The 14662-nt window shown below is 39.3% G+C and overlaps 1 protein-coding gene across 1 annotated transcript in view; it reads right to left on the reverse strand.

Moving 5' to 3' along the window:
- Positions 1-7471: 7471 nt before the first annotated feature.
- LOC107558460 (serine/threonine-protein kinase D3-like) overlaps positions 7472-14662 on the reverse strand; it is a 96078-nt gene continuing 88887 nt past the window's right edge. The window contains exons 10-14 of the mRNA XM_016242124.1: positions 12952-13058; positions 10939-11037; positions 10475-10742; positions 9220-9305; positions 7472-9133 (exon numbers count right to left, since the gene is read on the reverse strand). Coding sequence (XP_016097610.1) covers positions 8960-9133; positions 9220-9305; positions 10475-10742; positions 10939-11037; positions 12952-13058 — 734 coding nt within the window. The 3' untranslated portion in view covers positions 7472-8959. The remainder of the gene's footprint in view (positions 9134-9219; positions 9306-10474; positions 10743-10938; positions 11038-12951; positions 13059-14662) is intronic.

Below are 14662 nucleotides of genomic sequence, written 5' to 3' on the forward strand. Positions count from 1 at the left end.
TTCAGAGAGTTGTCATGCTACAAATAACATCATACACACTCTCTCACACACACAGTCTGTAATATTTTTTAGAAAAGAAAAAGTATCCTATACCATTTTTAATTAAATTGTTTCAACTGAAATGGGGGTGTTTTTCAGTAAGATTGAGGGATAGAATAATTATTTCAAACAAGTAAATGTGATAACCATAATTTGGCCAAAAAGTACATATGCATGTTTAGTGTTGGTGTTATGGTCCAGTGAGGACTCTCACTCTTTGAACTTGCACAGTTTATAAATGAGTTTACTTTTCTAATCTACTACAGTTTGTAACAAACAAAAATGGGAATATTATATAAAAATTTAAGATGCAAAGCACAAAACAAAACTTAGAAAAGCCTAATGTGTTACAATAACACTGTAGGATTTTTCTGCAAAATCTGATGAGTTGATAATTTTTATATGATTTGTCTTGCAATCTGACACTCCATGAATTCCTGTTTTAAGCTGTCTTTATGTGAAGTGAATCATGTGAAATGACATATTCGGATATTTTTTAAATGTTACATTTTATTTTAAGTCAATGTTTTTTTAGAGTGTTAAGTACCGGATACGTTAAATAACTACATGGACTACTACGCAGTTATGTTTTTTGTTAGGGTTTGGATTAGGGTTGGTTGCTTACAATTATGCACAATTTACTGTTATTATTAAAGTATGCACTTGTGTACCTGCATCACTTTAAAGTAAAGTGTTACCATTTTAAATGACAAAGATTTGCATCACTACCCCTAATGTACATTAGTGGGTCATATACAGTACATAACCCACATCTTTAGTATGCAGTGCAATTAAACCCTGGTACATTTAAACCAATTAAACAATACATTTATTGTTTTTATTTTCCATCTGACATGTAACTACATTTTAGATAATCGTTAAACACGGCGTTCATGTTTATAAGTATAGCAAGTTGTCATTTAGCTGATGCCTTTGTGCAAATGTAGCATATTGTTCGTTTTATTTCTAATATTTTTATTGTTACAATGTTAATGAGCATCTGCAATAATAGTCTGAAATGAAACAGGAACCAAACAATTTACAGAAGTTACACTGGGAAGTGGTAGAGAGAGAAGTTATAGAATGGCAATATGACAGTCCAGATTCGAACCTGCCACCCTATGAGAACAATATGTGTCGTGACGACCGATGGCTCTGGCGAAATGAACATTTTAATGGCATACAGGCCTACTACAAAGATGCACTGTCCACATGAGGTTTGCTGAGAATTCTATGAGCAGAATGCCCTCTAGTGGCATAAAAATGAAATCAAGTCTGTCCGACCCTTCCAAGAAGAATAGATGATGATGGTTGCAGAGAAAAAAAAGTTCATTTGTATTCCACTGAGATTCTTTTCACTACATCAGTCTATTTTTTTTGTAATTATTAGCTTTTTTCCAATCACATACCTATAGCCTATATGGTGCACCACCTCACTTTGAAATGATAAAATTAGAAAGGATTTTTGAAGAGGTCATGGACGAAGGATTGCAAATATTAGGCTATTTATCAAATCATTATATAATGTACAGGGCCATCCTTAGGTCCCCTCGGTCCCCTCGGTCCGTTCACCGCTGGGCCAGGTGCGACCGCACCAGTTGCACCCCCTCTAAGGATGGCCCTGATAATGTATATGTATTTTATATGATTAAAGTAGTTCTCAACAGTTTCATAGCCTACTTATGCATTCCCGTCATGTCATTAACCAAGATTAATAAGCATCAAACACACATATGCAAATGTGTTATCGTGTTTTCTCATAATTGACTGATTGAGCATTTGATCCCTCAGTGGTGTCTATAACAAATGTGTCTATGAAGATCAGGAACTGCAGAGGAGAATGAATAAGACCTCAGGGCTCCACTTACATGCCGCTTCCCCTTCTAGAGCAGCATCTGGACTTCATTACCCATATTTACACAGTATGTGCATTTAAGCCCGTTTTGATCTCTACGTTTCCCCCCAATCTTTCCAGCATTTAATGGACTGCCAAGCCTTACATTTAGAATGAGGCTGAATCTACAGCAATAAATCATGCCTCACGACCGCAAGCGCGGCGCTCTGCCTCTCAGTGCCGCGTGGTTTGTGCTTCTACTGAACGACAGACAGGTCAAGACAGCGCCAGGCCCTGTGTGGCTGCAGCCAGCATGCATGCTAAAGATGCTGTATTACAGGCTTTATGGAAAGTGAAACCACATGTGTGTTCCTATGCAATAAAAATGAATTGCTCGTTCATTCAGGATGACTGTGAGCAGGTTGGGATAAAACGACGAAGAAGGCGTCGCTAGAGCTTTTTTTCTGGGGCACGAGCTCCTGTAGCCTAATCATTTCCAATATAATATTTTAGCAATATGTCACGTGGCCTTTCATCTATTTAGAAGCAGAACAGGTGATCTGCGAATGAATCACTTATTGATAATATAGCCTAATCGGTGGAATGGTGTGGCAAAAACTGTCTGAAATAGTTGGCGATTCGGACAGCAGATGGGCTACTGAAGCGGTTTCTCACACCGTAACATGATACTCTACTTAAAGGGGTCATATGATGCGATTTCAATTTTTCCTTTCTCTTTGGAGTGTTACAAGCTCTTGGTGCATAAAGAAGATCTGTAAAGTTGCAAAGACTAAAGTCTCAAATCCAAAGAGATATTCTTTATAAAAGTTAAGAGTCAACCACGCCTACCTAAAACGGCTCGTTCGAACACGCCCCCACATATCTACCTCACTATCTGGGCCGCGTTATGCAACTCTTCCCACATCTTCACGCAAAGAAAGAAGGCGTAACTTTTATTCTCGCTGTAGTATTGTTGCCGCCGCCGCCATGTCGTGAAGGCGCTGTGTGCTTCGCTGTGAAAGCGAAACTACTTTGTTTGACCTTCTAAAAGAGGATGATATCGCTTTGTCATGCCTGGAGCTGATCCGTGCTGGTCGCTGAGGAAATACTTCAACTTCGCGCTGTCGATCGCCGGATCGGCTTTCACCGTGGACGAAGCGGAGTCCAGCCCGGGGTCGTCACATGTGGTTGCCGCAGGCATCACAGTATGGTAGGGGCGTAACATTTCCGTCACACGCTTGAGATATTCGGCCAACCACAACGCACTGGATAGCTGGCCAATCAGAGCACACCTTGTTTTTTTAGATCAATGAGCTTTGTAAAAATCGACACGTTTCAGAAAGGCGGGGCATAGAGGAGAAACAATAATGTACAGTATGTGGAAAATAATGTGTTTTTTGAACCTTAAACCGCATAAACACATTTCATTACACCAAATACACAAAATAATGTTCTTTTTAGCCACATCATATGACCCCTTTAAGACAGAAAACAAAAATAGCACTGCATGAGGTGACATCTACAAACCATTGTTTGTATGGGGGGGGAAACGGTAGTTTTATCTCACAATGCGAGTTTGTAGCTCACAATTTGGACTTTTTTTCTAGCATTTTATTTCTCTCAGAATTGCCAGACACTGTTGTTAAACATGTTCTGACTTAGTTTTTTTTACATTTCTTAATTCAGATTCAGCAACCTTCTATAATGCCCTGTATACTCACATATAGCTACAAAAGATTTTCTTAGTATTTTTGACTTGCTTTCCAGTACAAATACATTAAAAGCAAAATGACGCAAGATATCAAGCCTTGTTTTCTGAATAATTTATCAAATTGGATTGAGTTTAAGATCACCAAACGGGTACGAAAAATAAGATTAGAAGGGGGGGGGGAAGATCATTTTTATTTATTTAGGCCTATTTATTTATTTATTTAGCGACATTTTCAGAAAACAAAGCTTAATATCTTATGCTTTTTAAGTGTTTGATTTTAAAATGTTTAGATATTTACTGGAAAACAAGACAAAATACTGAGTAAGAAAATCACATTTTACAGTGTAGAAATGCTTCTGGATACACTGGACTTGCAGCTTTTCTTAAAGTGCACCTTCACTCTCATGTCTTTCCAAGCCTTTGTTTCCTCTACAAAAGAAGAGATTTTGTTAAATGTTTGTGACCAGTTCGGTGACCACTGACTCCCATTGTATGGAGAAAAACACAAAATATCTTGTTTTATGTTCCACAGAAGGAAAAATGCAACATCAACACATCAGTGTTGCTATTTTACTGTTAGCTTTAAGTATTTACCAATAAATAAATAAAAAGTCATGCTCTTTCTAGCTTTATTTTAGCTCATGTTATTTGGCGAAAGATTGTCTTATTTCCAATCTCAGACCTGTGGGTGCCTTATCTAAACCAGTTTATGATAAAACCAAATGTATCCTCAGGATGCAAGGTCTGGTCATGAAATACAATGACAGAGTAAATTTATCTGCGCAGTTTTCCTGTCTCCTGAAGATGAACACTTATCAGTCAGCCATGTGGCACAGCCGCACATCTTTAAGCCATTTGCGGAGAAGGCAGATAAAGAAGCTCATTCAGAGGTCCCTTCATCTCAGGGGAAGTGGATGAGACTCGCTCTTACGAGAGTGACTTACAGCAGACCTGCTGGATTGAGCACCCAGTATTGTTCTATTTAAATGTCTTTTGATAAATTAAATACCCTTTTTAATGTTTGAGAGAAGTGTCTTACTCACCAAGGCTGCGTTTGATCAAAACTACAGTAAAACAGCAATAATGACGAATATTATTACAATTTAAAATAGCTGGTTTTTATTTGAAGGTACAGTATTTTAAAATGTATATTTGTATTTATTCCTGATCAAAGCTGAATTTTCAGCATCATTACTCCAGTCCTCAAGTGTCACATGATCCTTCAGAAATCATTCTAATATGCTGATTTACTGCTCAAGAAACATTTCTCATTATCGTCAACGTTAAAAACAATTCTACTGCTTCATATGTTGTGCAAACTTTTTTTTCTTCAGAATTCTTTGATGAATAGCAAGTTAAAAAAAGAGCTTTTATCATTATTTTGTAACATTACGTCTTAACTGCACTGTAAAAAAAAACGGTAAAATTTACGGTAAAAAAACGGCAGCTGTGGTTACTGGAATTTTACCGTAAAAAATACGGTAGCAACGTTTTAGGTTTTACGGTTTTAACTTAAATTTACAGTCAAATACAGTAATTTCATTAACTGATCAAATGTTATTATATACCAACCTATTGAAGCACTGACATCTGTTTTGTACCTTTGCAATACATTGATAACCACCAAATGCAGGTGGTGATGAGAAAGTCACATGATGAACAAAAGCCCATCACAAGTAGCTTCTAAATAATAACATATATAGAAGGTGCACAGTGTCATTCACACAAACACCATCATGGTAACACACATGAAACTGAAATAATGCAATAAACATTAATTTAACAACATTACAACCCTAATATACAAAACTGATAAGAAAAAAACTAAGAAGAAACATAGTTATTTCAACAAAAAAACATCAAATTTGAAATGTAATGCAGGGAATTCTGGGAATGTCAATTTACGGTTATTCACTGTAAATTATACGGTCTTTTTCACTTCCAAAAACGGTATACTACCGTAAAGTGAATGTCCAATACATGTAATGTCCAATACAGTTTTTCACCGTATATAGTAGGGGAATTTACCGTTAACCATTTAACAGGTTTTTACTGTAGCATTTTTACAGTCTTTTACCGTTAAATTCACGGTCATTTTTTACAGTGTGTCACTTTTAATAATGTTAATTTATTAATGAAATATTAATTTCTTTATTTAAAAAAACAAACACAAAAAATATATATAATTATTGACCCCAAACGTTTGAACGGCACACACTCACACACACACTCGTTCACTCACTCACTCACTCACTCACTCACTCTCACACACGCACGCACACACACACTCACGCTCACTCACACACACACACACACACAAACACGCACGCACGCACGCACGCTCGCTCGCTCGCACGCACGCACGCACACTCACTCACTCACTCACACACACACAAACACGCACGCACGCACGCACGCTCGCTCGCACGCACGCACGCACGCACACTCACTCACTCACACACACACACACACACACACACACTCTCACACACACACACACACCCCCACAGCATTTTTTGGGGGTGGTTGAAGAACCCGTTAAGCCCCTGTATAGTTATTTAAAGGTTCTCTAACTCTCCTTTGTCTCTTTAGTCACGCACGCACGCACACTCACTCACTCACTCACACACACACACACCCCCACAGCATTTTTTGGGGGTGGTTGAAGAACCCGTTAAGCCCCTGTATAGTTATTTAAAGGTTCTCTAACACTCCTTTGTCTCTTTAGTTTAGTTGGCTAAAGGATTAAAAAACAACATTAAAATACAGTGTATTTCCTGAAGATAACATGGTTTTCAATTTTTTTGCCCCCAAGACCCTGCCATGAGTAAATATTCCAGGACCCCTACACTTGACTTATTGACCTCAAGCATAAATGTGATTCAAGACAGCTTTTTCCATTGTAGTAAATTCCCATTCATAGCAAACCTGTGAGAGTGGAGTAACGAATCTAAAATCTGAGGAGAATGCAGTTACTCTTATGGTTCTATATAGCACCATTTGACAATCTCTGAGAAACATGAAGACATACAGCTCATTTAAATATGAAAGTAAACTTAGCCAGTCCTTTCATAAATGTGAGTGTTGTGAGGAAGGCCACAGCGCCTGATCTCAGTGGTTACATAAATGCATCCAGATGCTGTTGATTGGAGCTGATTTGTGGTGCCACTCTCATAATGTGGCTCACTGCTCTGAACACACTGACACACACACACACACCAGCCGTACAGACCCACAACATCAGATGCTTAACCCAGCCAGTAAAACCTGCCATATGAAACTTTTTTTGACACAAAGTATAAGAATATTGATATATAAATGATTAGTTTTATTATCAAAACATATAATGCAATGCAATACAGTGATGATTGACTTGTGAAGCACAGCAAGTTGCCAGAACCGATAGTCGTCTTGTTCACACAAGATCTGTAAACAAAAATATAGCAGTACTTCTGTGTAAAGGGCTGTATGTGTGGAACTCCTCATGATATTCTGGTGCAGACATGCCCAGCTCCTTCAAATATAGATCTATTGGGTCTTCTGATCATTTCATGACCTGCAAAAATGTCAAAAACTTCATTTTGTCAGATCTCTCCTCCACCATCAGCAAATCCAAATCCTTGAATAATCACCCCAAACGCATGGAGTGTATAGCTTTTATTGAACCAGTATGTACTAAAATATACAGAACACTTACACTTGCCAATCCAGCGGCAACATAGTGATCAAGATGTGATGATTCAGAGGAATCCTCAATCTGTTTCTCCCATATTTCATTGTGTATGGTACAGTTTTTATTTCATGGACAATGAAAAGAAACTACTTAAAAATGTCTTCTTTTCCCATCACATTTGCTCATTTTCACTAGGTTGTCATGATATTCTGGTGCAGACATGCCCAGCTCCTTCAAATATAGATCTATTGGGTCTTCTGATCATTTCATGACCTGCAAAAATGTCAAAAACTTCATTTTGTCAGATCTCTCCTCCACCATCAGCAAATCCAAATCCTTGAATAATCACCCCAAACGCATGGAGTGTATAGCTTTTATTGAACCAGTATGTACTAAAATATACAGAACACTTACACTTGCCAATCCAGCGGCAACATAGTGATCAAGATGTGATGATTCAGAGGAATCCTCAATCTGTTTCTCCCATATTTCATTGTGTATGGTACAGTTTTTATTTCATGGACAATGAAAAGAAACTACTTAAAAATGTCTTCTTTTCCCATCACATTTGCTCATTTTCACTAGGTTGTGTGTGTGTGTATAGAGGATCCAGCTTAATTTTAATATTGTAGGTGGTTTGTACAACAACAAAAAGTCCATTACCAAAAATATTTTTCAGATTTTCCAGTTCTGGGATTCATAGAAAGGTTCATTCTTGAGTACAATACATACCATATTTAAAAAAAAAAAAAGGGAAAGGAACAAAAAGAATAAAGTTCTACAACTTCTAATAAAAGTTGTTAGCAGTTATTTTCAATACATTACTTTTTTGTATTAAAAGAGCTTTGCTAATAAGTCATAAAGCTTTCTCACAGTAGGCTTTTGACCGACACATCTTTCTGCACTGCTTAGCTGCTATTAGATTTTAAGACTGCAGTACGAGGAATAAATAAACAGAATGGCTCTGAGAACATCAGCTCTAAAACGACGCAAGAACAAGAGTCACAATTGACGCGAATGTCTTTGGTCCGCTGAAGATAATATCTCCCCTTCCTTTCCATTCAGAGCTTGAGTGTAGCTGTCCGACACAAGCGCCATCTTCTGGATTCTTCAAGAATGGTGTGCTGTTACGTCACATAATTCATTTAATTGTACCAGCTGCAGTGGTTGTATTGTTTAGTGCAAAAAAACGACCCTTTTGAAATCATTCAGTCTGCTGTGTAACCTATATTTAAGGACAAAGCGAATTAGAAAATCATAGAATAGGAATTTCAAAAACGCACGTTCCAGTTTGATGCTTTCAAAATAAAACTACTATAAACGACTGCATCGTTCTCCCCAATATTCACATCTGTTACTAACCTTTATATTATTGTAACGCGAGTTTCTGACATTCGGAACACACACCTCGATAAGAAACAAACATAACAGCACCGTTTGGAAAAGAAGAGTCATTAAGACTTCTGAATGCACTCCCCGCGAATACTGCATTTCCACGCTCTGAAACAGCCTTCATCTTCATTAGCAGTGTGGATGACTCTTGTTGACACCCAGAGAGCGGTCGACCTCGCTGGCTTTGTAACAGTCTGCTCCCCTCAAAGTCTGCTTCAGATTGCTGATGTGTTTCATTCTCCATAGCAACAGACCATTAACAGGTCTCTGCCTTCATCTGACCTCGTTTTCAGTTCGGCTCATACGGCCACTAGGGGTCCTCATCCATATCATCAAGGTTTGGAGCCATGATGAAGTGCTTCGGATACACCAGAGTGTGCTCGTAAGCGTACTTTTCCCAGCGTGCATCGTCGCTCTCGTGAGTAATGTAGCGTTCCCCTCGGCGCGTCTCAAACTCTCGCAGATCGAGCCACGTCTGGTAGTCCTGGGGCAGTGCAGACATGTATAAGTTGAGGTATAAAGCTCTAAAACATTCAGAGAAGCCGTTTTGCAGGTTTTTAGGTTACTTACCTGTAGCCACGGATGACTGAGGGTCTTGTCCACGCTGTATCGCTTCCTCATCTTGACTTGGAGAAGGTTGTTGATCAGATCTGTAGCTGTAGAGTTCAATTGGAGATTGTGGACATAGATAGGATGGTTAATACATGATCAGAATGTTACAATATTACAGATCTGGGCCACATTTCCAGAGATCAATCTGTACCCTTACATAAATAGTGTGCTGTTGGTGTACTTGTTTTAACCCCAAAATGAAAGTATACATCTAGTGTACTTTATATCTCTGATAAGTACATAAAATGTTCTTTCTCATAATTCTTAGTTCATCATCCATAGCAATAAGATCAACCCCGTCCTTTCTCTTAGCTTAAGATTTCTCCCAATTACTAGTAAGTTTTGTAAATAGGTTTTAAGAGGAAACTCTTAGCTAAGAACATTTGCGGAGTATAATTCAAAGTGTGCTTCCATAAACTACTGGAAAGTTGGCTAGAAGTATATAACTAATAGTATAAGTTCACTTGTAGTATGGTTCACAGTATACTTCACAGCAACACAAAAGAAAAACGTAAAGCCAGTTTAGTCCCAAGACGTATTGGAATACTGGAGTATATTACTAGTCCGATTAGACTTGTAAGCTGAAAGTTCAACAACAGTCTTCAGTGTCACATGATTCTTTTTGGTGCTCAAGAAACATTTCTTATTTTTATCAATGCTGAAAACAATTGTTCTCCGAAAAAAACGTGATAGACCAGGATATTTAGAATGGTAATATAGTCAAACAAAATAAGTATAGAGCTGTTATGTAAGTTTCTTCACACAATGTTCAACAATAAATTAAACTATTGTAATGATGAATTTTAGTATAATTGCTCCAACAAAAATAAACCCAACATGTAATGATGTGAAACGCAGAGACAGAGAAATTACATTTATAGTCTGGTAGAGGAGTGTGACAGACTGAAATTGGGAGAGGCTGATATAATCTCTCAGGTCCTGGGCGGAAAGAACTATTCTAAACAGACGTGGGGGTGGACAGTCTGCGCGCTGTCTGACAGACATCTAGACATCTCCCTCTTTCTTCAGACAAATGAAAACACCTTATCCGTCATGCACTACTGCCCATTTCTTCCAAAAATGTACAAAACCAGTTTATATTTTGGTTTATTCTCAGCAACTGCTCTGTAACAAAAACACGGTGGTGCTGAGAAAACAGGTTCATTCTTTAGTTTAGAAAGTAGCATGAAATCAGTAAAGCGTGACTGCTTACCTTCAGCAGAGATCTCTTTCCAGGGTGTTGGTGGGTACATGAAAGCTGCATTCTGGATTTGGTCGTTAATGTCCTCGTCCTCATTAAAGGGGAAGGTGCCACTTAAACTGACATAGATAATGACTCCCACTGACCACATGTCTAGGGAACGGTTGTAGCCTTTACTGCGCAGCACCTCTGGGGCCAGATATGCAGGTGTGCCCACCACTGAGCGCCGAAAAGATTTTTCCCCGATGATCCGAGCAAACCCAAAGTCACACAATTTTACCTGAAACAAGAGAGTGATCTCATTGAGCAAGTGGTCTAATTTGCTCAGGTTTTGTCACAGGAACTCACAAGTATTTACTTGAAGGCTAAATTATTTAACTGTTTTTTCGTCAACTCAAACCCCTAGTTTGGGAAACCCGGTGCTTATTATATAGTGATTTTTTTAAGGGTAATGTGCTTTATTCACTGTTGTTTACCTGAGGAAATGGCTCCGCAGATGCCAACAGCACATTTTCTGGCTTCAGGTCACAGTGAACAATGTTCTTGAAATGGAGATGTCGCAAAGCCACAAGGATCTATGACAGCAAAGCAGTCACTTTATTGCACGCACGTATCAGCTGGATGGTCTGTCAAAAGCTTTATCTGGCCATCAATATAATATGACTGACAGACAGACAGACAGACAGACAGACAGATGGACGGACAGACGGACCGATAGACGGACGGACAAACAGATAGATAAATAGATGGACAGACAGACCGATAGATGGACGGACAGACAGATAGATAAATAGCTGGACAGACAGACCGATAGATGGACGGACAGACAGACCGAGAGATGAACGGACAGATAGACCGATAGATGGACGAACGGACAGACCGATAGACGGACGGACAGACAGATAGATAAATAGCTGGACAGACAGACCGATAGATGGACGGACAGACAGACCGAGAGATGAACGGACAGATAGACCGATAGATGGACGAACGGACAGACCGATAGATGGACGGACAGACAGATAGATAAATAGCTGGACAGACAGACCGATAGATGGACGGACAGACAGACCGAGAGATGAACGGACAGATAGACCGATAGATGGACGAACGGACAGACCGATAGATGGACGGACAGACAGATAGATAAATAGAAGGACGGACAGACAGAGAGACCGATAGAAGGACGGACGGACGGACAGACCGATAGACGGACGGACGGACAGATAGATAAATGGACGGACGGACAGATAGATAAATGGACGGATGGACAGATAGATGAATGGAAGATAAATGGACAGACAGATAGATAAATGGAAGATAAATGGACAGATAGATAAACGGACGGACGAATAGATAGATAGATATAGGCAGACAGACAGACAGACGGACAGAAAGATAGATAGATAGACAGACTGACCGATAGATCGACAGACAGACGGACGGACGGATGGATGGATGGACAGATAGATAAATAGACCGATAGATAGGCAGACAGACAGACCGACCGATAGATTGACAGATGGACAGACAGACAGACAAATATAGACAGACAGGCAGACAGACGGACGGACAGATAGATAGATAGATAGACGGACGGACAGACGGATAGATAGACAGACAGACAGACGGACAGACGGACGGATAGATAGACAGACAGACAGACGGACGGATAGATAGACAGACAGACGGACGGACGGATAGACAGACAACAGATAGACAGACAGACAGACGGACGGACGGATAGACAGACAGACAGACAGACGGACGGACGGATAGATAGACAGACAGACAGACAGACAGACAGATGGACGGATAGATAGACAGACAGACAGGTCGACAGACAGACAGACAGACCGATGGATAGGTCGACAGACAGACAGACGGACGGATGGATGGATAGACAAAGATAGACGGATGGACGGACGGACAGACGGACGGACGGACGGACGGATGGATGGATAGACAAAGATAGACGGACGGACGGATAGATAGACAGATAGATAGATAGATAGATAGATGTGATTTCTCCCCAGTATGAAAACATTCTAGATGAGCAGCTAACAGTTTCATATTACAGTACAGCTTTCAAGGAGATAGATAGATAGATAGTTAGATAGATAGACAGACAGACACACAGACGGATAGATAGACAGACAGACAGACAGACAGACGGACGGACGGATAGATAGACAGGTCGACAGACAGACCGATGGATAGGTCGACAGACAGACAGACGGACAGCCCGATAGGTCGACAGACAGACAGACGGACGGATGGATGGATAGACAAAGATAGATGGATGGACGGACGGACAGACGGACGGACAGACGGACGGACGGACGGATGGATGGATAGACAAAGATAGACGGACGGACGGATAGATAGACAGATAGATAGATAGATAGATGTGATTTCTCCCCAGTATGAAAACATTCTAGATGAGCAGCTAACAATTTCTCAATAATCAAATTAAAAAGACTGATCACCTGTAAAATGGCAACCTCATTTCTCAGCTGGCTCTCCTGTTTGGTGGGGAATCTCATTTTGTCTATTACTTTGATGGCCACATCTCTGCCTGTTTTTCTATGTTTCCCTTAAAACAGATAAAGGGGATATATAAACTCTACAAAATACACCCAGACAGAGCCGACATGATAAGAATTAGACAACTGAAATAATATAATATAATATAATATAGGGGAGCGCGGGGCACAAAGTAACGCGGGGTAAGCTGTAACACACGTGGTTTAAATATTTCCACACATACTAGCATAACCAAATTTACAGCCTTTACTAGTTACCATATCAACATTATATAGACAATGTAATTCACACTATTTACTTTAATACATTTTAATGATAAACGATGAGAAACAGGTGAATAACAGTCCATGTTTAATGTTAAGAAATTATTATTTCAATGTGTTCATTGTCAAACTACAAAATCAGATAATTTTTTCAATTCTTAAAAAATTATTATTTTATTTTATTGACAAAATATTTTACCTTGTCTTGTATATTTTTTTCATGCGATCAGATAACATTTTAAGCTGTCATAAGGTCATGTTACAACGTGTCCCTCAGCTGTTACAATGTACCTCACCTACGGGGCATGTTGTCACATTTACCTTCCAATTTTTGAGGGTAAATAAAGAAAAACGTATACACTGTAATTATGAAACAAAGCGACATATTTGTACTAGACAAGTGTGAAATTACTGTGGATAAAAAAAATTATACTCTGAACGCCATAATAAAGAAAACTCAATTTTCCACTGTAACCACCCTACAACTTAAACTATGATGTATTATTATTTTTTTTTTAATGAAATATTTTTACACTTAAAAATATTGAGTAATATTTAAAGCTATGAAATTAATGAAATACACCTTATAAAAGTAATACTTTTTTGCCCCACTGTATATATATATACATATACATACACACAGTATCTCACAGAAGTGAGTACACCCCTCACATTTTTGTAAATATTTTATTATATCGTTTCATGTGACAACACTGACGAAATGACACTTTGCTACAATGTAAAGAGTGTACAGCTTGTATAACAGTGTAAATTTACTTTCCCCTCAAAATAACTCAACACACAGCCATTAATGTCTAAACTGCTGGCCACAAAGTGAGTACACCCCTAAGTGAAAATGTCCAAATTGGGCCCAATTAGCCATTTTCTCTCCCCGGTGTCATGTGACTCATTAGTGTTACAAGGTTTCAGGTGTGAATGGGGAGCAGGTGTGTTAAATTTGGTGTTATCGCTCTCACGCTCTCATACTGGTCACTGGAAGTTCAACATGGCACCTCATGGCAAAGAACTCTCTGAGGATCTGAAAAAAATAATTGTTGCTCTACATAAAGATGGCGTAGGCTTTAAGAAGATTGCCAAGACCCTGAAACTGAGCTGCAGCACGGCCAAGACCATACAGCAGTTTAACAGGACAGGTCCCACTCAGAACAGGCCTCGCCATGGTCGACCAAAGAAGTTGAGTGCACGTGCGCAGTGTCATATCCAGAGTTTGTGTTTTGGAAATAGACGTATGAGTGCTGCCAGCATTGCTGCAGAGGTTGAAGGGGTGGGGGATCAGCCTGTCAGTGCTCCACACTGCATCAAATTGGTCTGCATGGCTGTCGTCCCAGAAAGAAGCCTCTTCTAAAGATGATGCACAAGAAAGCCCACA

This window comes from Sinocyclocheilus grahami, unplaced genomic scaffold (genome assembly GCF_001515645.1).
Source record: "Sinocyclocheilus grahami isolate Dianchi unplaced genomic scaffold, SAMN03320097.WGS_v1.1 scaffold646.1, whole genome shotgun sequence".
Taxonomy (NCBI): Eukaryota; Metazoa; Chordata; class Actinopteri; order Cypriniformes; family Cyprinidae; genus Sinocyclocheilus; species Sinocyclocheilus grahami.